This window comes from Bombus fervidus, chromosome 8, assembly GCF_041682495.2.
Source record: "Bombus fervidus isolate BK054 chromosome 8, iyBomFerv1, whole genome shotgun sequence".
NCBI classification, from domain to species: domain Eukaryota; kingdom Metazoa; phylum Arthropoda; class Insecta; order Hymenoptera; family Apidae; genus Bombus; species Bombus fervidus.
Genome location: NC_091524.1, coordinates 8,854,500 through 8,877,635, shown reverse-complemented (window position 1 = coordinate 8,877,635; position 23,136 = coordinate 8,854,500). Strand labels below are relative to the sequence as shown.

The 23,136-nt window shown below is 37.0% G+C and overlaps 3 protein-coding genes and 1 long non-coding RNA gene across 5 annotated transcripts in view; 2 read left to right on the top strand and 2 right to left on the bottom strand.

The window, feature by feature from the left end:
- Positions 1-23,136, bottom strand: part of LOC139990206 (uncharacterized) — a 145,639-nt gene that overhangs the window by 12,566 nt on the left and 109,937 nt on the right. The gene's annotated exons all lie outside the window — the stretch shown is intronic.
- Positions 41-22,563, top strand: Fdh (alcohol dehydrogenase class-3 Fdh). 2 transcript variants are annotated; one of them, XM_072009239.1, is made up of 7 exons: positions 41-183; positions 425-668; positions 755-975; positions 1,042-1,258; positions 1,333-1,463; positions 1,538-1,812; positions 22,552-22,563. In XM_072009239.1, coding segments are annotated over exons 1-7 (1,110 nt in total). In that variant the 5' UTR covers positions 41-162; the 3' UTR covers positions 22,553-22,563. The 2 variants fall into 2 exon arrangements, with proteins under 2 accessions (XP_071865340.1, XP_071865339.1); XM_072009238.1 differs by lacking the exon at positions 22,552-22,563 and adding an exon at positions 1,899-2,052.
- The window catches only part of Cow (Proteoglycan Cow), a 227,279-nt gene continuing 206,251 nt past the window's right edge, over positions 2,109-23,136 (bottom strand). Inside the window, exons 7-10 of the mRNA XM_072009235.1 lie at positions 9,681-9,897; positions 6,341-6,500; positions 4,979-5,205; positions 2,109-4,901 (exon numbers count right to left, since the gene is read on the bottom strand). Of these exons, the coding sequence (XP_071865336.1) occupies positions 4,771-4,901; positions 4,979-5,205; positions 6,341-6,500; positions 9,681-9,897 (735 nt within the window). The 3' untranslated portion in view covers positions 2,109-4,770. The remainder of the gene's footprint in view (positions 4,902-4,978; positions 5,206-6,340; positions 6,501-9,680; positions 9,898-23,136) is intronic.
- On the top strand, positions 5,728-8,493 carry LOC139990218 (uncharacterized). Its single transcript, XR_011800517.1, has 3 exons — positions 5,728-6,081; positions 6,160-6,596; positions 7,072-8,493. It is a non-coding gene; the product is annotated as an uncharacterized lncRNA (long non-coding RNA).

Here is a 23,136-nt window from a genome sequence, read left to right as displayed (position 1 = left end):
ACTAGAGGTCAGTGAATAAAACGCGTGCAAACCACGACCTTGAATTTATTTAATATCATTGCTAAACGTATCGTGACCGGTGTGATTAATATTCATCGTACTACTGTTCATTCGACTTTTGCTTCTTTTTACACCGTTTATTAACTATTGCATTTTACAATAATGTCGAACACAGCTGGAAAGGTATTTATTTCTTTCTGATAAATTGTTTTGTTTCATTGTTACGATTAAATTGAATCTAAATAACTCATTTGTTACAATAAGCCAGTTACATTGAAATGATTTTCGATTAATTAAAAAACAGCTATTTTAGGAATTATACATAGTTTTTCATATTCTTTGATAGCTATTTATCCAAGTTAAAGATTGTGATCAGTAATTTATGATAAAATAAATGATGAATTAAAATATTTTTGTGTGTTAGGTTATCAAATGTAAAGCTGCTGTAGCGTGGAAGGAGAAAGAGCCGCTCTCGTTAGAAGAAGTTGAAGTTGCACCACCAAAAGCTCATGAAGTGAGAATTAAAGTTGTAGCTATAGCTTTGTGCCATACTGATGCCTATACTTTAGATGGGTTGGATCCAGAAGGAATCTTTCCTTGTGTTCTTGGTCATGAAGGCAGTGGTATTGTTGAAAGTGTTGGGGAAGATGTTACCGAATTTAAACCTGGTATTGTACTACTGTTATATTGTTTATTATATTATATATTATTACATGTTTACTAACTACTAAGAGATATCATATATAAATTACAGGTGACCATGTGATTCCATTATACATTCCCCAATGTAAAGAGTGCAAATTCTGTAAACATCCAAGCACAAACTTATGTAGCAAAATTCGTATTACACAAGGCAAAGGTGTAATGCCTGATGGTACTTCTAGATTTACTTGCAAGGGACAAACCCTTGCCCATTTCATGGGTTGCTCTACTTTTTCTGAATATACTGTAGTGGCAGACATTTCTCTTGTTAAGGTACTTCTATTTTATGTAAATATTTCAAAATTGCTTGAAATAATTTAAAGACATTATATAATTCAGATTGATCCTGTTGCACCACTTGATAAAGTATGTTTGTTGGGATGTGGAGTACCTACTGGATATGGTGCTGCTCTAAACACTGCTAAGGTAACACCTGGAAGTTCATGTGCTATATGGGGATTAGGTGCAGTGGGATTGGCAGTTGCATTTGGTTGTAAGCAAGCTGGTGCCAAGCGTATTATTGGAATAGATCTGAATCCAAGTAAATTCGAGTTGGGTAAGATAAAAGAACTTATTGAAGTTTTGCATGAAAAATGTTGAGAAATAATAAACAAAATTTATTTTTTCCAGCTAAAAAGTTTGGATGTACTGAATTTCTTAACCCTAAAGATTGTAACAAACCAATCCAGGAAGTGTTAATAGAATTAACTGATGGTGGACTAGATTTTACTTTTGAATGTATTGGTAATGTGAACGCTATGGTAAGTTTTAAATATTGAATCAAAATTTTTAATACATTGCAGGGTGGCTTTCTTAGCATATTTTTTATGTTTAGAGAGCTGCATTGGAATCTTGTCATAAGGGTTGGGGCACATCCGTTATAGTGGGTGTAGCTGCAGCTGGTCAAGAAATTAGCACTCGTCCATTCCAATTGGTAACGGGACGCGTATGGAAAGGGACTGCGTTTGGTGGATGGAAGTCCAAAGATAGTGTTCCCAACTTGGTGCAAGATTACATGGCAAAAAAATTAATTCTTGATGAATTTATTACACATAATCTTCCGTTCGATAAGATTAACGAGGGATTCGATTTGTTGCATTTAGGCAACTGGTAAGTTTCAATAATTTGTGTTTAACAAGTTCTTTGAATTTGTGTGTTATTCTTTGATAATAAATATGAATTTTTTTAAATTGCAGCTTAAGAATAGTGCTCAAATATTAAAAAAAAGTGCATTAAATCTTTACTAGGTTTTGTATCATTTGTATTCCAATTATGGCTTAAAATATTTGATATTTTGTAATATATACTTTCCTATATATTATGAATAAAGATAATATATTCCTTCATAAATACATTTTTTTACTTCTGTGTAGTTATTTAGGTTGAAAGTGATAGAAACCTCCAGATTTCTACAACAATCTTTATTCATAAAGAATTCTTACAGCCACATGTACAATACCAATTTGGTGAAATATTAATAGTAGCTCCGGAATGAAGTAAAAATTCTTTACGCTTTGATCAGGTGCATACCTTACAAAATCATCACGGTACGAAGATCATAGACGATGATTTTCCATTGTATATAATTATGTATATACAATATGCAAGACTTTCGGTAAAACTATGTATGTTTGCTTGAAGTTAATATGCTTGTTAATCTAGGTCGACGGTATAATAATAATTCAGGCAGAATATAAATTGCGCTCAACATAGCAAAGAGTATACACGTTAATTAATTAATTCATCGCGGACGAGGTTCCCGTACACCAAATGTTTAATGGTACGGAGAGTTTCTACGAATTCTTATTTTATGTTACTTTAAATGTTTCAAAGTGATGCGGTACCTATTACGTTATTCATTAAAATGCAAAAACATTACTCTCACAGTTTACGCAGAATAATAAAACGTACAATTTAGTTTCGGTGTGAATACTTCATAATGATGTTGTCTATTTCATATACCATCGATCAAATGTTTGGAAAAAGAATAGAGATTTGATTAGAATATAAGTACTGAAATTCAGAGTAGATGTATCTCTAATCAATAATACATTAGAGCGCTAAATGGCTCGAATTTGATCGAATATAACGAAACAATGTGTACCCTAAACTTGAAAACTCAATCTCCATGTTTGTTCTAGATGAGAGATACGTATAATTTGCACTGGCTATCCCTACGTAAATTGCCATCTAATACTAGGGCATATTCACATAGTCACACCGATCAGTTTTCTACAGGTTACATGTTATTATACTCTAGTACCTACGGTGTACCACACACTCGTTAAGTAAAAGTCGTTAAGTAAAAATGCTTATAATTACATTAAACGCAGCCAAATCACGACGTGTTCGTTAAACATTATAAAAATGTTTGTTCTTTAGGTATCCTCGATTGTTACAATATAAATTATGTAAAATTATTTCAATAAAAAAGAAATATTTTTTCAGCAGTAGAAACCAAGTCTTTATCGATCCAAGAAAAAGTCAGACGTTAATTATATCCATGAAAATAGTGCTTAAAAAATGATTTGCTCGTCGTGATTGAACTACGGGTTAGTAGTTAGCGAGTATGAAATAGGTCATTCTTTTTTATGCAATATATCTTACACTAAACCTCGCAACGCAAGATGGCTACGAGAGAAAAGACAATTAAAAAAGGAAAGGACAGAATTAGTGGAGAAAGATTAATCGTTTAGCGTGAAGAAAATAAATAAGCGTGGTGACGGAAATCTATATTAGCTGTCGGCGTACGTTTTCTCCTGTGTTAAGAACCAGCGAAGGTGCTTTATTACGAGAGAGCTCAATTAAACCTATAAACTCGTGATTCGGACTATGCAAATACTTTTTCCGTTTATATTCTACATCTTCAAGCGTGTGCATCTCTCTAAGAGTGTGTTAGACGAGTCCTTCGCGTCCGCTGACGATCAGCCAGGTTTTCTCTCTCAGCCAGCTTGTCTTCGTCCGCTGTATTATCGTAAGTCATAGACAGTATTATATATATATATTTATATGTATATTTATATATATATATATATTATGCTTAGACATTATAATTCGAGATATCGTTAATCTAGCGCGGTTAGAAATCATAATTACATAGAGCATTCTTTTTCTTTTCTTTTTCTTTTTTTGTATCTCTTCTTGTTAAAGGTATTATAATCTCTATATGTCGTGGAGTGGACATGTGAATTTTATCCGATGGAGAATGAGCTTCTTTTCCTTCTTTTCCTCTTACTTCTTCATCTCTCCTTTCTCTTTCTTCCCTTTTTCGTGAAACCTCTAGTTTGTATATGCATAAATAGTATATAATTATATTATTTATAGACGAGTTGTGCATGGAGGTACCTCGACGGGCACACAGGGTACAACGTGTCTCATCAAGGATCATCGATACGATTCTTTCATCGCGTCGAACATCGACATCTCTTACCGTGGTCTTTGATCAAAATAGAGCATCATACAAGATTGCCATTGCACGATGTAGCCCCTTGATTATTGCACTGTACAAGCTTCCTACGATTCTCTGATTCAGCAGCTTCTTAACCCGTTTGGCACTTGTGTTTTCGAACAGATTAATTTGTATTAATCATAAACGTAAAATAAGGAGAAAAATATCAGAAAAATAAGACCTTTATACACAGTATTCTTATTTCAATTCAATCTATAAATAATCAATCAACAAATCGCTACGGGAAATTAATTGTTGAAAAATGATCATTCCCGGGTTAAGGATCATGATCAATCGCTAAAGAGGACGCAATTGAATTCGTGCAATCACGATGCCAGAGGGTGTATCCGCTGCTCGTGTCACATCTCGTCAATCCTCGTATTTGTTCGTTGCTTTTCTGACGTTTTCTTTTTGTTAGGTTCACGCGTGGGTCGCAGCCTTCGCCGACCTGTTTCACTTGAAGACACCTCCAATCACAACGGCGATACTCGAAACCAGCGGACGACCAGGACGAGCGTTCCTCGTTCCCCTTTACAAGGGGAAACAATGTCGTCCGGCTGTTCGACATCACGTTAAGGTGCTGCTCCCGTTGCTGCTGTTACTGGTTGATTCTAAGGAGTCTAGAAGTCCAATGGCTGATCGGCGGAACCCTCGAGATCTTGAGCAGAATCTGTACCACCATCCTCGTCGTCATCCAGGTCCACGCTGTTTGTCTTTAATCCTCCGTTGCTGATCTTGTTCACGATCGTGTCTGAAATATCGGCGGGTTAAGTATAATCGAATAATCGTTGGAAAAAGTATTTTTCTTGGCAATCGAGGAAAACTTACCGCAATCTGGCTTGCTGCCACGTGTTCTAGTTCCAGCGAATTCCACGCCGTGAGGATCCACGCACCAGCAGAGTCCTAGACCACGGTGACACTGGGTGCTTCGGTAATACCCTCGGGAATCGCAAGCAGGTGCAACGTCGGGGGATGATCGCTTGCGTACAGCGGCGCAGGGACGTTCAGCCTTCGAGAAACATCCGCACCATTCGGGACCATTCACGAATATGTCTCTGGAAATTGTTGAACGTGATAAATATTTGGTTGTGTATTTTATTATTGTGCAGTGATGTATTGGTTTCTCAGAAAGGAATTCTTGTCGATTTTAACTCTCAGATTGCGATGACTAAATCATTTAAAATTTACATATTACTTTTGGGCCGTACAGTAGCTCAAATATAACGAGTCATATACCACATAATCTTGATTTTTTAATTAAATAAAAAATTTCATCGCGTTAAACGGGAACGGAGAAACAAGATAAATGTTTATTGCAAATTTATGGAAGCTAAGAAACTATGCAAACTTTTATTAGAGTATCAAAGTATATTACTTTCTTATGTAGGTATTCATCTTATCAGGATTTTAAATCACCTAATCATAGCCAGTTAGTTAGTCAACTAATCAAGCCAACAAATTTAATCTTCATTTCAGCTAATATCCTTCATCCGGTAGTTGGATCTCCAATGCCTTTCATCTATTACAATTTGGTCCTCGTCATAGGTATGAAAGTTACATGTATGCCGTTTTATACCAAGAAGCTACTATGAATTAACTATTTAAGACGATCCACAGCCTGGGTGACAGAGTTCACCGTCCCGGAATGGCGAGAGAAACCTTTCACGAAGACTACATAACAACCCCTTAACATCTCAACTTAATCTCTATACATACTCTGGAACAGAGAATGGAAATTCCGCTTCTTGAGAGTAACAAACGCAACGTGGCATCGTTTCTTATTTCCCGGTTTGCATGCGAGCAAAAAGCAATCGACTCGGAATGAAAGTTTCACACACGGTCCATGTGTCTGCCTCTTAACGACCAGCCACTCCGCTCCGTAGGCACGTACGCTCGAGACCTATTACGCTCGAGCGTCAAGCCCCTCGAAGGTATTAAAAACTGAAAGGGTTTCTCTATCTTCTTCCCTTTCCTCCAACTCGCCCTGTTTCTCTTCGTTCCCTTTTCAGGTCACGTATCCGCGGAGTTTAATGATTTACAAGCAACGGACGACGGGATTACGTAAAAAGGAAAAAAAAAAAAAAATAACAAAGAAAGAAGAAAAATTCGCCGCGATGTGACAAACGGATTACAACGTGGCGGAGAGGTACGTGGATGGAATAATCGCATGGGCGGAAGTCATCTTCTTACCCGTCGGTGTCGCAGCCGTCGAGGAACGGTTTCAGACATGGCTCGTTCTGATCGTGTTCCAGGCCGTACAATTCGGAAAGAGAGAGCCTGCCGTCGTTGTCACTGTCCAAGTGTCCGAACATCCACCTGACCTCGCTCTGGCAACCGATGGGGAAGTGACCTGGAAATGGTACGGGAATGAAATATGAATTCCGATGGCCGCGCGTCTCTGCAGACAGACGCCACCAATGAAATATAAATATCGATGCATCTACAGGTACATCTTGGTCATTTGTATTTTATAGCAAAGTGTTTGAACGTTTATCATGGAGAATTCTTAAGAGGACGTATTCTATATATGTGTCGTATTGAAATTTCATTAGCGCTGTAGCGAGCCGTGACTAGTGTGGCACGATCACGTTGGTCAAATTTGAAAGAAATCTGAAAATGTATAGGGAAGTTACGAGTTATTTATCGCGAACGTGTATCCAGTAAAAGATTAGCATACAATATGAATAACCAGCTGAAACGCATAATAGATGTTAAATATGAACCTACTGAATAACGAGGTTTATTACCCAAAAGAATACTTTTATCAATTTTTCCAAATTTTCAAAGGAATTAGTTAAAGATTTCTATTTTCATATTTAAATACCATTCAAGAGTGTTTAGTTGGAAATGAAAGAGAGTAAAACTCTACGATACACGAAGTTGATGGAAGACCCTAATAAATAAATGGTCTTTGATTTCAGTGATAAGATCAAATGGAGATGTTACAAACTGGAAACAGTATCGACTGAGATAGAGCCGAGTAATCGGTAGATCTGAAGTGGAAGCGATTCCTTTGAACGGGACAATTCCGTGCTGGTACGAAAGCGATTGTACCGAAGTCGAATAGCGTGCAGTGATGTGAGGCAGTTCCCGCAGTTCCAAACTACGCCGGATCGTGAGCGTTGTAATGTCCAGAGGCAACCCTTTTCGTGCGGAGCAATTAGTCCCTTGTATATTCAACTCGATCGTCGAGTTTCTATAACGAGAGACTTGATCATTCTCGACGGGTCTATTGCCAACTATGTTTTTCCAAATAATGTTAAACGTCAACGAGATGAGACAATCCTATCAGTTTCTCGAACAGCGAAAAGATTTTGTAAAAATTTGCTGTCTTCTTAGCACCGTTCATCAATTTCCTGTATTGTGGAATTTAAGTAGCTTATATTTGTAATTAGAGCACTTTTAGCGATAAAAATGTGAAACGAGGAATTTAGAGGAAGGATGGTGTACAGTGATAAAATCTAAAATTAATTATCAAGTATTTTTTTAAATCTTCGAAATTTTAATTCAAGAAAATTCCATTTATCGGACATTCGTCCATAAATATCAAAGCACATCGTTACAGATATTACAAGAAAATTTGAATCAATTTTTCTCATTACGTTTTTCAAATATGTCAAGTTCTTTTTGATCGCGAAAAGTGTAGTATTGGGACACGCATGTCATGTCCATACTCGTGACTGAAATTATTATTAAATGAAAACGTTGTACTCGTTGACGAATTATATATATTTTCAATGAAAAAAAAGCTTTGTTCGATAACACGGACACAGTTAGCGTTTACTGACAGAAAAATCAACAGTAATAGACCATGACACTATATCTATAATATCGAGACAGATGGTAATTGCATCACGAATTATTTTTTATAAATTTAATCAATTTTATTCATTTTACAGAATAGCGAAATTATCGTAGTGTCTGTTCTAGTTACATTGATGACTTTGGCTTGTTACAAGAGTCTCGCTATCGGTTCTAGGGTCATCGCGACTGGATTACTCGGTTTGATGATCGTTCTAATCGGGACCAGTGATTTAGGGACTGTTTTAACGAGCTTTCACGAATCACTAGCTATCCGCTTCGGGCTTGACAACTTGGGAATCATCTCCATAGGATTTAATGGTCTAGAGACTATCTTAATCCTGTAAGTCCCCTATTATATCACTGTAATTCTTTCAAAAGGAAAGTTTTATTCACTCGACAATTGTTCAAATAACTTAAATTACATAGCAATGGAATATAAAAGTATAGGGTTTCAGAAAATATAAAATTTAAATAATTCGCATTATCTTTCCTTCTGTTGTTTCTATAAAATGTATCAAAAAATTGCTATCACGTGGAAATTAACGATAAGATTATTCTCCTTATTATTACGCGATGAAAAAACCATAGGAAATTTCAAGAATCTATTCGTAGTAAAATTTTGTTCTTCTCTCTGTTTCTCGAAATAGCAGATTATTACTCCTTTAAAAAGATACCTTTCTTCGTTTCTATATTTCTCACAAATTTGCGAAGACAATCGCCGAAAACTAATGAAGCTTTTCATTCGATTATTGCCGATCGGGATTTATTTAGAAGCAAACTCACGATTTGCAAACTAGTTTGCTATTGTTGCACATCGTTCACGATAACACGAATGACTACAAGAATTTCGATGGCCGTTACCCCTGTTACTAATTTGCTGCGCCACGTCATCGCATGTGCAGTTCACTGATAATTAGAGCAACTTTTAGCACGTCACCACCGTTTCCGTTTCTACCAGCTGTTAAGCAGAACACGCGGAGCAATTATCGTTACAGTGGTCACGCGATTTTTAAGCTCGTCTATTGTTTACGCGGCTGAAATTAACTGAAATTATCGCTCGCTAGGAATATTTTACTCATTACTCGAGAAACAGATCGGCTATCTACTTCCAAAGTGTAATTAACGGCCACTGGAGTCTTTTTAATCCTTTTTAATTCTCGCTCTCTTTCTATTTAATGTTTCTCACGTTATTACGATATATAGACCAGTCAACTCACGTATACATCTTTTTAATCTATTGATAACAGTAGATGATTAAATTTCTCTAGAATAAGATGAAATTTAGAATAACGAAAATAAATTGACGAAAGTTATAGGCCGTTGCATGTCGTTTGTGCACAACATCGAAGGGTTGATTAACATTCCTCGTAATCCAATGAATATGTTTTTCGTAGTCAATGAAGAATATTATTAAAAATATTAATTAGGATAGCCAAATGGAAGTAAATCTTAAGTTCTTGAATTACGTACGGAAATTGAAAAATGTTAAGAAAGATTAAAAAATTCGCTCAATAAATATAGTTCATCTCTTTCTATTACTTTTCTAATTGTTTATCATACGTGTACAACGTTATTTAAATAAGGTAACCAATCAACGAAACAGAATGACGTAGATAATCCACGGGTCTTACCACTCACCGTAGTAATTATCGAAATTCAATTGAAACGTCATATTGCGAAGTATAAACTCAAGATTGACCTAGTTCTACCGTCTGTATATTCGTACCTTTTGGTTTAGGATGCGGTCGACGGTGCTTAGAGTCAGCCATCACGACGGAGAACCAATCCAACAGACGATTCGCCATTGCGGGTTTGGATGACGGCGGGCAATCAGAGTTACGCGATGATTGGGAGTTGTACGTTGATTTCAAAGGAGATGGTGTCTTCTCCATCACCTCGTTGCTCATCAGATGCTTGTCGTCATATTTGCTTCCAGCCAGTGCCTGAAACATGAAAATGTAAGTAAACAATCGTGTTGAATTTGTATTAATTATATTCTTTTTAATTAGAATTCATTACAGTAACTGATTAAAATTCTTCTTGAAATGATAACCAGTGGAAAAGATGCTGTAAATTTGCAAATCAATTGCCTCAGTCGTGGAAGGTGAACGCTAGGAAATATGATAATTCTAATTCCGATTTTTCAGATAGATACTAAACAAGTTTAAGTGTATTAATAATTTTTTTATGTTTTCCTCAGATTTGTGAAATTTTCTAAAGATAGGCAAACACGACGAAGAAAAATTTAAATACTTCGTAAGATAAGATTATTTTTATACTGTAAAAGAGATAGGAAATAATTTTAACGATTTATAACGTTTTGAATGATTTTTACGATTTTACCGTTCACCGGATAAAAATGGAATTAAATACATAAAATATAAATACGCAAGGAACAGAAAGTAACGCTTTTGGGTTTCTTTTTTGCTACATATAAGGCTTATTTATTATTTACACTATATTAGTGGATATAATTTTCTCACTGTTGCATTTTTAAAAATATCGTTTGAACATCTGCGTTACGCCACGAGTTGTATCGTTCTGAATAATTAAACGTCTCGTTACTATCGTCCTAGCGAAAATTTCCACCTCCGAGTGGTGCACTTTTTTTCAGAAAAAGTTGCAAATTTTTTGCAACCATCGGGAAACAAAGGAAGCATCGCTGATTCCACGGAGAAATAAAGCTGCACCCGTGTTTCGTTTGCGATTAATCATCAGCGGGCTCGAATTCATAGGAACCAGTAATAACTCTCTACCCTAATACAATCGTTGTCCGTTAATCAAGAATCTTTTCATACGAATTTACATACACGCTTTTAATGCGTTGTTCAATGATCCTTTGATTGTAAATTCGAACCTGATTATGTACGTTTGAAGCAACTTGTCGAGATTAATAGGACTAGCAATGGTCAATTAGTAATACGAGACGTAGCATTTATTGAAAAATGGTTTACATTATGCATTAATAACGCTGTGTTTTCAGACGTTTATTGCGCACTCGTTGCGAATTAAAAGTTACGAGGTGGTTTTCGCAAGCTCTTTTACGACAATTCATAAATAAAATAAACGTGTACGCGCAGAGTCCGACCGAGGAACACGTAAAAGATGATATGTAAAAGCGGGAACGATGTGACTTTTGCCGTGAAAATAAGAAAAAAATGTAGAATCAAATTTTTTCATTCTCGGCTTGGCTTTTGCAGAAAATCGAGTTCGAAAATTTATCAAGTATACTTGGACGTGGCTAATTTCGGTCTAAATCGGACTAAATAATCGACGGGAGGTCGTTATACGTGCGAGAATAGACGCTTTGTCTCTGAGAACAATAATTTACAAATTTATCATGTACATGTACTAGGCTGATGGAATATTAAATCAACGATTGCAATGTAAGATTTGATATAAGAAAAGCCGATAAACTATTACCAAGAAACGTTCCAATTTTTGTTGTTTCCTATAGAGTAATTCGTGATTTGTATCACGGCGAGGGAAAAAGATGTAAAGGTTGACAAGGGCGATCATTAACTATACATGTAATTTCGGTGTAACGTAAATGTAACTACACGTCTGATGCACGGGACCAGGATAAAAGGTCCTGAAGCATCGAGGCTTTCGTGCACGAGAAGTCTCTCGTTTTTCACTTCTCTTCTCAGCTCTTTGCGCCATGAACGTCGAGCTTGTCCCGCGTTAATTTTCTCCCCTCGGAGAGTTGCTAACAATAAGTAGAAACGACGTATCTCGCCTCCGGCCCATTCTAAATTCCTATCTCACAAATCTTGCCGACCTCGCCACTTTAGACACGCCGCCCTCCCCTCGTAAAAACAATCGAGCTTCGTCTTCATTTTCCCTCTCTTCCTCCTCTTTTCTTTTACCATCGCTCGCCATCCCTTCGTTCAACCCTCGAGGGCATGCTTTCGATGCTTCCAACATGCGTTTATGGTTTTCCATTCTTTTCATTCAATTTTCTTCTCCGAAAATTACGTCTTCAATTGATTTGTGGTGTTTGAAAGAACCTACTCGCTATTTTGGATTTTTATGATTATCGATATACGAAGATTAGATCGTATCGTAATTCATATAAATTATATTACAGTCAATGTGCTTTCAAATTAACGTTACGATAATAATAATAATTATTTGATCTCGATCTGGCGACTAAGAAATCCCATTTGGTTACAATTTTTCTAACCACACGCTTCCTCGTCTGATCTTCTCACACATCCTTCCACACTTTATTCTTACGTTAGCGATTACATATCAAGAGTTTGCGTTTAAAGTTCTTCCTATTTTAAAACTATCAGGTTGTGCGAAAAGTGTCTTTCTTTTACAGACCCGTCTTTTGCAACGATTCATCTTTATACAAACATGAAACCTAATCTGTCGAACGTTGTGATTTTTATTTTGATAGAACAAAATGGATCATACGTAATTCGATAAAATAACATAAAACGGAAATGTAGCCACTAACTGTTTGCTCATTTCTCCTTTTAATCTTCGACAAATCAATGTTGTATCTCTTATATTCTACACTGTATTCTACGTTGAACACTGTTGCGGATCGTTGGAATTTTCCACGCAATTTTTCCACGAATGCGTTACCATCATAGTGGAAGAAATAATTATTCTGAGTCATCGGTACTCTAATATACAACGTATAGTTCTGTGGTGGATGATGCGAGGAGATTGGATTTAAATTAAACGCCGAAAAGATTGCTATTGCAACCGTCATGTGTATTTAGAATAGATATTATTATAAAGGTTTATAAGTATCGTCGATAGACGTTCGTACAATCGTAGTCGCGAAGGTAGATAACGAAATGCTCGCGGATAACTCAAAGACTCGTATACTCCGTTAATTCGCAAATAATGACTCGGTAATAACTCGGTAATAATTCGTCTAAGTATATAATATTAACTTGATGTCGCGTTGATTGTAGCGATGACGATATCCTGTTATTGGATCAGGAGTTGACTGACTTCATGAATTGACTACGTCGAGATGGAAAGAACAGTAGATGACTGCTCTAAGGATAAGACCCTTAACTTGACTATACGAAGTTTGTAAGAACAGTAGATGATTGTTCTAAGGATAAGATCCTTAACTTGACTATCCGAAGATTGTAAGAACATTAGATGACTGCTCTAAGGATAAGACCATTGATTTGACTACCCGAAGATTGGAAGAACAGTAGATGACTGCTCTAAGGATAAGACCATTGATTTGACTACCCGAAGATTGGAAGAACATTAGATGACTGCTCTAAGGATAAGACCCTTAATTTGACTACCCGAAGATTGGAAGAACATACCATTCGTACTATTAAGGAGGAAAGCTCGGTGTGGGTGTGCCTTTTTGAACTAAGAACGCGGATTCATTGTTCACACTTTTCGGTAGAAAAGTGAGGGTAACGGTCCGCGATGCCCATTATTAATAAATAAAAATATGAGGAGAAAGTCTCCTACAGATATGGCTCATGGGTGTCCTTGTTCATGGAAAAAACCTGCTATTTCGCTAGACAAACATCCGTTTTCTCCGTAATTAGTAAGAGAGTACAATAAACATAAGGACTGTTTTAAAGACCGTCCATAAACCGAAAATACTTATATGAATAGAGATTAAGCTAAAAAGAGTCGGTTTATGGTGGTTTCTTAGGTTTATTGCGGGTCGGTGTAACGGTGTGTAGGTCTTGGCGGCCAGACCATGAGGGACGTCGCACGGACCATCTTGCGCGACGTAACACTCTGCACGGAGACATTGTTTTTGCCTAGAGATAGTCTAACGCTATTTTCTTGTGTCGAGGCGGTGTCCGTGTTCCGAGGCACAACGACAACATGAGACGCTCTCGCTTCGCCTCGTCCTATGACTCATATGTCGCTACAGTTCTAATATACAACACAATATAATGTATTACACTGCTGGCTAATAATATTTATCGAGAATCAAAAGATCCTACTTGTATACACGTCGTAATTTTCCCTCAATTCTCAATGGAAACGTCTGTAAAGCCGAATTATGCCGTGCCAAAGCATCTCGTAAGATCTATATATAAACGATAATTTCTAGGAAACGATCCTAAAACGATGAGAATCACCGAGGATTAAAATCGTTGGACGGATCTGCTTTACTCGTGGCATGCACGTCGTCGAGTCTTACGGGGTTGCAACCGTCCGTAACGATATTACGGCTCCTCGTCGTCTGGCGACGCTTTCCGTCGGATCGATGGGAAAGACGCCTCGTCTAGGCTGCTCGAAAATACGAGCCATCGACTCGTGGCGGCTTACGGTCGACCAATGGCAGCTTCACCGCCATTGAAGGATGCTCAACCTTCTCGTAAAATAAAGGATCGAGGCTCGATTTTCGCTAGACGTCTATGGAATCGTATCCTTATTTTCACTATCTTGACCATCCTCGACATTTGCCTTAACTATTTCCTATCAGAACATGCGCAGGGCATAGGAAATCGAAGTTTGTGTATTTCCTTTTTCTTCTTTCCCTTCCTTTTTTAAATCGTCGATTTATTACGACTGCTGTTTATTCATATTTCTATTTAGATATGTAACATTTAATTTTACTATTCATAACTAACATTTTTCAAACGTGGAAAATGTTTTAAGAGACACGAAGAAATACAAATTTCAATGTGCAAAATGACCGATTTTCCATTGGGAGACAGGCAAGAAATTGGGGAAATCGAGCGTGTACCAATTCCGTTCTCGATTTTAATTTCTGAATTAGAGGGAGTAGGGACCTGGCCGACGAAGAAAACTGGGCGAATGATAAAAGAAAAGTAATCAAGAGGGAGGATTCTTGGGTGGATTAAAGACGAACGACGTTTCAATTTGAAGAAACACAACGGCGCTTCGTTGATCCTTTAATTAGCTGAGGAAAACTCATATTTATCTCGCTGATGGTGTATTACGGATGGTCTAAACCTCGAGACGGTGGAGGGGGTAGAATCTAGAATTTCCTTTCGAGGGATGATAACCCTACGTTACCGTGGAAACACTGAATCAATAGCGGGACTAGTTTATTAACACGCTGAAGGCTAAAATAACAGATCTAACGGATCCCCTTAATAGACCGAAGCTTTAATCAGAGTAGGTAGCTCTGTAATCTCATGGAAAACACGAGTTTACGAATTAAGAAATTTTCCAAATGTTTCCAAATTTTATATCTAAGAACGGCAGGTAGCAATCACGAGACGTTTAACGTACGATTTTCTAAATGTCTGTCGTATTTTACGACTGAAAATCGTCAATCCTTTAGTAAATGATGAGAATTGTTTTACACATTAATCGAAGTTGCACGTACATGTTCGACGTTATATAAAAATACATTCTCATTTCTCGAATCATACGTGGAGTTTTTATCGAATACGTTGATTTAATAAAACGTGTCCAACATGAACGGCGAAAAACGTAAATATTCACGAATCCTCCTCCGTGTGTGCAAGAGGTGATATAAAAAAGAGATAAAATGATTTTATAAAGCAAACACGTAGTTTATTTAACTTTACTTCTGTATTGAAAATTTTGCTCGCAAGCTGCCAAATATATTTAATGCTTCCACGTTTAGAATTTTATATCGAAATGGTTGACAGGATGAAAATGAACCAGTTGTTCGCTATTCGCGAAATTAATTCTATAATACGATAGCTAATTATACGTCATATTTTTCTTCATAACAAGCTATTATCGGAAAGTTATTGCATCGAAAAGTTGTTTTAATTATCGCGAGAGAATCGCGTCTTTCGAACGATATTTCAATCTCGTCAGGCTGGCACGCGTGATTAAGCAAAATTATACAGGGATATCCGCGTTTAATAATCCGGTATCGTCCGTTATGTAAAATTAGTTCGATAATTGGTAACAACCTCGACGATGGACCGTGATCGTTCGATAATTTCTCTCGATCTTCCTCGTACACGTCCAACGAATCCGGCTTATGAAAGATAATCGATGCGTCGTATCATCCTTTTCGTTACGTATTCGACAATCCCTGGCTAATTTTCCTCTGTACTTCCAGATTCGGGAAAATTCAATGCCACTCCGCCGAACGATTAATTAATCGTTCGGTTTTGTTGTTGATGAGCGTTCATTAGCGTCACGCGGTAGGTAATTTCCCCCGCCCTCGTTTTTTTTTCCCTGAGAATAATTCTCGTGGAAACGTTGATGCGATGTAATTAGTGTTACATGAATATTTCACTGTTCGAGGAAATAATCATTTATTCGTTGGTTTATTTAATTATTCGAGAAAATATATATCAAGATATACGCGTCTCGTATGGAATGGATTTTATCATAAAATAATCGAGCAAGATATGATTAACGAAACAACGACGCGTTAATCGATCAGGATTTTGCATGAATAAGGATCGCAAATACACAGCGTTGTAAAGTTGTAAAGATCACGTGCAAGGATCCGAACGAAAAGGAGTTCGTAGGGTTCAAGGAAGTCTTAAAGCGTAGAGATTTAAATTCGATGGTAATTTCATAGTTGTAAAAAATCTCTTTTTCTAAGGATCATATGCGGTCGAAGGTGTGAAAAAGAATTTCCCAAAGTTCATAGAATGATAACAGTGATTTGATACTATCGAAGGAAGGATATTAAGTAACTCAACCAATCGTACTTATCAGAAACTAGTTTAATTTCAAGGGGAAGTCAATACCGGCGTCTGAATTATCCCATTTCTTTCACCCTCTTTTTTCTACAGAGAAGGGAGACAGTCCGACGTGATAAAGAAACGGAGATAAGTATTAATTACCGGCGTGGTGAGGAATAATTTAAGAAGGCTTCCAGGATTAATTTTGCTTCCGTACAGCTTCCCGAATTAAACTCTTCTTATCTCTCTCTCTCTCTTTCTCTATGTTTCTTTCTTCTTCTTTTTATACTCGCGAATGCTCGTTTCTTCTCTATTTCAAGGTCCCTTTATTCACCAGCGTCCCTCTATACATTTTCCTTCAGTTGTTTATCTTCAATCTTGCCGCGCGACTTATTGTTTTTCTTCGTTCTCCTTCGCTGTTTCTCCCGTAGAAGAAAGAAATAGCACGGACCAATAGGAGAATCCTGGCGGAATGGAGCTTGAATCTTTTATCGTTTCTGTTTTGCAGTACAGGAAACGGGCAAGAGGTGTTTTTATACACAGAGAACTCGGCCAGAGACACGTCTGAATGGTTTCATCCAAATGTCCCTGTCACTTTTCAAGATACGTGTACACTCTCCAAGTATTGGGTCGCGGAGAGATGAAAAATAAGAAGAGCACGGAAAGGATTAAAGTATAGGCACCTTACGTGAGAAATCGTTTCTTACTGGCGCAGAAAATTAAAGATATTGATTCGATGCGAGGAAATTTAAAACTCTGTTTTAAAATTCGAGTTACAGTCGAATGGGATTAATAGACGGCATTGAGTTCGAAGAACATGGATATTTCGTTAGAAAAGGAAGGGAAGAAAAAGCGATCGAAATGGATTAAAGAGCGCAGCACGGCATTAGAAAAATTGTCTTTTGTTGAAAGACGGTTGAAAATACAAGAAAATAATCGGTAAAATTGAAAGATCAAAGATTAAAACTCTTTCTTTCTTTCTTTTTTCTTTTTTTTTTTCTTCATTTGTCTCGAACATCTTTCGATTCCACTGTAACAATCGCAGGATCCATTTTCTAAATTTCATCCAGAATTATCGAATACTTTTTTCCTATAATTATTATCAACTCTATTCTATTTTAAAATGGGAAAACTTATCGATCTCGCTGAATTTCTGGCAATTTCACCGTCGATCGAAATTGAAAACAGCGGTTAAATTCGAAATGATATTTACTGACTACGCAGTGATGGAATCTTGGAGGCTGCGAAGTGTCGAGATCAGCACGTTGTCGAGGAAAATGCGAAACTACCGGCCCAGGAGCTGGTGGAGATTAATTAAGATCCTCGAAAGGAAATCCGCGGACGATGGATTTCCAGATTTCAGGCGAACGTTGATTACCGAATCGCAGGCTGAACTTCGATCGCCTTTAGCCAGCCCTTGCTGCTCCTAATCCTTTCTCCTTTTTCTCTCCATCAGACTTTCACAGAACTTGGATCTATAAATCCTATAAATTCTCGTTCGAATAATTAGCGGCCGACTAGAATTTCCTTCGATTTTAACGAATTTGCTATTTAATGATAAAATAAACTAAAAAAACACTCTTAACAAAGAAACGTGCATTAAGGATAAATTCTCGTTTGAAAAGTTAACAAACAATTAAGATTTTCTACCATTGTAATGGATTGGATTCTATTCAAAGATAAAATAGAAAAAGGAGACTTGTGCAGTAAGGAGAAGCATCTATCGGATTTATTGGAAGAATCTGGAAGATCTCAAAGTCTTGACATAAAGAATCTTCACGTAATCTTGACATCATAGGATCGCGTAATTTACTCAAAAGATTGGAAACTCTACCATAAAGTCTAAATTCTTCGATATGAGAAGAATTCTTCGTGAATTTTCACGAACGTTCGTAATTTGATCGTTACGTTTTATGTGATACCAAAGGAAGTCACAGTACCGTCAAATATTCTTCATTCGAAATCTGAGAAAATAATTTCCTAGAAAAATTTGTCACGCAAACCTCTGTGATCGCCACTTCGTTCGATTACATTCACGTTCAATTAGACAAAGTAGCTGTCGTCGTTGATAGAGAAAGAAAGTTACAAAGTGAACAGGTCATCATCCAAAGAAAAGGAAATGAAGAAAGGAAAAGAGAGACACAGCGGGAACGACTACTAAGGAGATGGAAACTGGCCATATTAGAAAGGGACAATACGACAGATTTTCAATTTAAAAAGGTTTTTTTTTCGAGCAACGCAACGGAAAGCTTTTGTCCAATAATACCACCGGCCTTCCTTTTCCATTCTAGTCTCCGCTTCACGGGCTCTTGTCATTTGAATAGATTAGTCGATTCAATGAACATTTCACCGCGCGTGTTGCCTCCAACCGGTCTGTGTCTTCCATTCTCGATTTTCAATGCATTCCCGCCTTTGTCTTAGTTACTAGATTCCTCCGTTCTTTTATCCAAACCTCCAGCGTTTCACGGTGGCTGTATTGTCTTTTTAAAAATACCGTTGGCCGAACTTCATTTCGCGCTCGTTGGTAAAACGTCGACTGCGAGTAAAAAGGTTTGTCTCGTTAAAAGTTCTGTTTCGCCCTCACAATAAGCCCGGATTTTCGTGGGCGCGCACTCCCCCTCCCCCCAACGTTAAACTTTCTTCTATTTTTTCTCGCTTCCTCTTTTTTTTTTTCACTGTTCTCGAGATACTTTCGCCTCGAAATTTAATTTTACTCGATCGATCCTGTCTCCGTTGGAAGAGGCGAGCGGACGGGGGAATACAGGGCTCGAAACTTTCCACTTGCCTCTGCTGAACACACGGCGAACAAATTTCAATCGCGCGTTCTGGGTGACGTTGCACAAACAACCACCTTGCTTCTCCGTAGGTTCATTATATTAATCGCCGTGTCGAAGATTTCTGTATCACAAGGAATTGGAAGATGTAATATCTCAGAATTTTAGATTTAGATCTAGTCCACGTTATAAATGGTGGAGAAGTAAGTAATCTGGTAAGTAATGAATCTCTGAATTTTTGAACCTTTAAGTCCTTGAATCTTTGAGTCACTGAACGGCTAAATCGTTGAATCTTTGAATCTTCGAGTCTTCGAATCCTCCAGTACTTGAATCTTTGAATCTTTGAATGTTTGAATTTCTGAATCTTTGAATTTTCGAGTCTTCGAATCCTCGAATTTATGAATCCTTGAATTTCTGAATTTTTGAATCTTTGAATTTTTGAGTCTTCGAATCCTCGAATTTTTGAATTCTTGAATTTCTGAATTTTTGAATCTTTGAATTTTCGAGTCTTCGAATCCTCGAGTCCTTGAATCTTTGAATCTTTGAATCTTTGAATCTTTGAATCTTTGAATCTTTGAATCTTTGAATCTTTGAATCTTTGAATCTTTGAATCTTTGAATCTTTGAATCTTTGAAACTTTGAATCTTTGAATCTTTGAATCTTTGAATCTTTGAATCTTTGAATCTTTGAATCTTTGAATCTTTGAATCTTTGAATCTTTGAATCTTTGAATCTTTGAATCTTTGAATCTTTGATTTTCTGAATCTTTGAATCTTCGAATTTCAGACTCTTCGAGTCTTCGAATTCTCGAATCTTTGAATCCTTGAATTTCTGAATCTTCGAATTTTTGAATCTTTGAATCTTTGAATCTGTGACAAGTAAAAACTGAATAATCTAGAAGTTTGTACGAAGAAGTGAGTTATCCAGATTGCGTGATTATCGTTTTCTGTCGAGGTAGAAACGCGACGCGACGTTTGAACAAATGTTCCACGTGAAAGCCTGCGTCTGGAATGAAAATCATAAAAGTGAAGTGTCCCCAGTGACGAAGGGCTCCGTTATCCTAAGGTTTCCTCAAGAATGTTCCACGAAGAGGAAAACAATGGTAGAAAGAATGAAAGAAAGAATAGGGGGAAGAAAAGAGAGAAAGGGCGAATGGAAATAACCTTTGAGAAGATAGGAATAAAGTGTCGCGGAGAATACGAGAATGTTTGTCGGCCTCTGTTAAAGCGTTGATTTAATTAAGTCGACGTTACGACTACAGGACGTTACATTTATCGAGGTGCAGACGCTTGGAACATCTTGGACCGCGAACACTTTGCGGTTTACTTTGCTTCTGGCTACTTTTTACCGCTTCATTTCCTCTTGCTCTAAGTGGAAAAAGACTATAATATAGGGTCTAGATGGAAAATTGTGCGAATAACAAGTTCTTCTGTTTTAATTCGTTATCTTTCAATCTTTCGTTTCTGTTTTTTTTTCATTTATTCGAATGAAGAGAATATCAAAAGAATTGTGAAACACGTACATACGATTTTTGGATTTTTATATTATTTAACAGTTAAATACTTTAACATGATATAATAAAAGAAATAATATATGTATGTTAGGTTGAAAAATATACAGACGTGGCTTGTTTTAATAATTTTAAGTCACCGTTAAACGCTTTATAACATATTTTGCTAGCAGGAGATTTCAGTTTATGAATATGTAAAAAAAGCGCAGCACACATTTCACCATTTCGCTGTACACATTTGCAGGGAAATATATTAAATCCGCGCACGTCGATTTTAATGAAATTTGCACTAGAGGATAGCTCTTGGTAAAATAAATCTATTTTTTCAACGTTTGTCGACGAACCATATTAAAGGGATGAGAAATTTGTTCAAAAACAAGCTTTCAAAGAAGATTATATTTTTAATACCGTTTATTTTCCATTGGAATCGTATTTTCTAAAATATCTTTCAGATTTAAATATAATTGCAGTAGATATATTTACCTAATCTTCGCAATAGAAATAGAAAAATTGTTTCAAAATCAGATGGCAGGAATATCGCGATAAAAGTTATAATTCACGATGGAAAATCTGACCTTGACTAGCCACGATACCTTCATTAATTACAGAATTTATCTCTCGTTTCGAAACGCATAGAAACAATTAATTTAACCATAAATTTAACCACAAATTTTACCATATCTATTCATTAATTTTCTCCTTTCACGAATACAAATCTGTGATCAGTTAATCATCTGCTTGATTTAACGATCGAATTATGACGTCATATACGAAGCCAAAAAGAGTCCTAATATTTATGAACTCCACCTTTAACGACAAAGAAGAAATAATCCGAAATATCCAATTTCCTACACCACTGCCTCTTCACACACACACAAAAAAAAAAGGGGGGCGACGAAAAATAATTGGTGCTCTCGCCTCGTATAAATTCGACGTTTATCGAACCCCGGTATTCGCATTGGAAACGTCGTTGGCCGGCTGCGAGGCGTAAACTATTTCCCAAAGAAAGTTATGATTTACCGGCACAACACGCTAATTTCCGATTCCGGGCGTGGGGCTGTAGTTTCCGTGCTAGGGAATTTCAGACGGGTCGCCGCATACGCAAACAACCCCCTCGCCAGTTTAGACGCTCCTCGCTTGGTTCCTAACTTTTATTTATTGATATCCTGCTCATCCTTTTCCTTTCCCTTCTTTCCACTACGTTATTTATTTCGAGCAGCTCCGCGACGTCCGCCTACACTCCACTTTTCTTTCTGTTTCCGGTATTATATACGTCTTGAGAAAGAAGAAATTGAAAGTGAATATGTTAAGGGCCTTCAGAGGGATTCTCATACGAGCGGAAAAATCGAACGATGTGCAGGTAGACGTATCGATCTTTACGTTGAAAGTTGTCGCGTTAAAAAATTGGGCTCTGATAGATGTAGTATTAGGTCTGAAAAATGTTCCACCAGCCTGACGCTTTTAGGGGGTTTTGAGGTCGCTGAAGCCGAAACTGATGATCGTTGTTCGCGGAAGACATTTTGGTCGACTAGTTGATGTACAATATCCTCGTGGATTTTGAAGATACACTTTTTTTTTAAATTTCTCTGTATCTTCACGGTCTTCGTCTCGCGGGTTTCTCCAGTTAATAGCTTTATGGTGTCAAATGTTCATAAAGTCGAGTTTTCGAAACCATTTACTTCTGTCAAACACGACCATAATTTTCTTTTGATAGAGTAAGAGTAGGTAGAGTAACTTTATCCAAAAATTGTAATTACCTTTGCATTAAAAAGATCATCGTTGTGTCGTAAATTTGTAATAATTAGACTGTGACCTTTTAATGAAAGTTCATATTTTCATAAACATAACTTTAGAAGTGGAATTTAAATAAAAATTTGTTTCATCAAATATTATAATAAATACTCTATCTTGGATATTTTATATATCTTTGCTTATTACACGTATTGTGTGTTTAGCAACGAAGATGGGCTAGTATAACGGTTGATTTTTTATTTTTACTTTAAAGTTGCATCGTTAAAACTTCGTTAAATGTCACGAACGAGGGCGATACTTCTCCCTTAGCCCGTGACTGAACCTACGGTCCCTCGTAAGTGATTTTATTCGTCGCACAGCACGCGCGCAACCCGAAGAAGGCGGCGATTTATCGGTGATATTCCTGCATTGAATTGCGAACGACGACGATAGAGGGTGGTTTCCTTGTTAACGGGTTTCGAGGGGTGAACCTCGATTCTACAGGCTCGTGCAAAACTCATAATCACGCATAAAATCAACATTCTTTCCTACGTGATGTTTCAACGAA

Bases quoted from the DNA above. Each gene is read 5' to 3' on its own strand.
- Fdh (XM_072009238.1), top strand. From the start codon at position 163: ATGTCGAACACAGCTGGAAAG. The intron at 184-424 runs GTATTTATTTCT...TTTGTGTGTTAG, and splicing joins TGTCGAACACAGCTGGAAAG to GTTATCAAATGTAAAGCTGC. The intron at 1,464-1,537 runs GTAAGTTTTAAA...TTTTATGTTTAG, and splicing joins TTGGTAATGTGAACGCTATG to AGAGCTGCATTGGAATCTTG.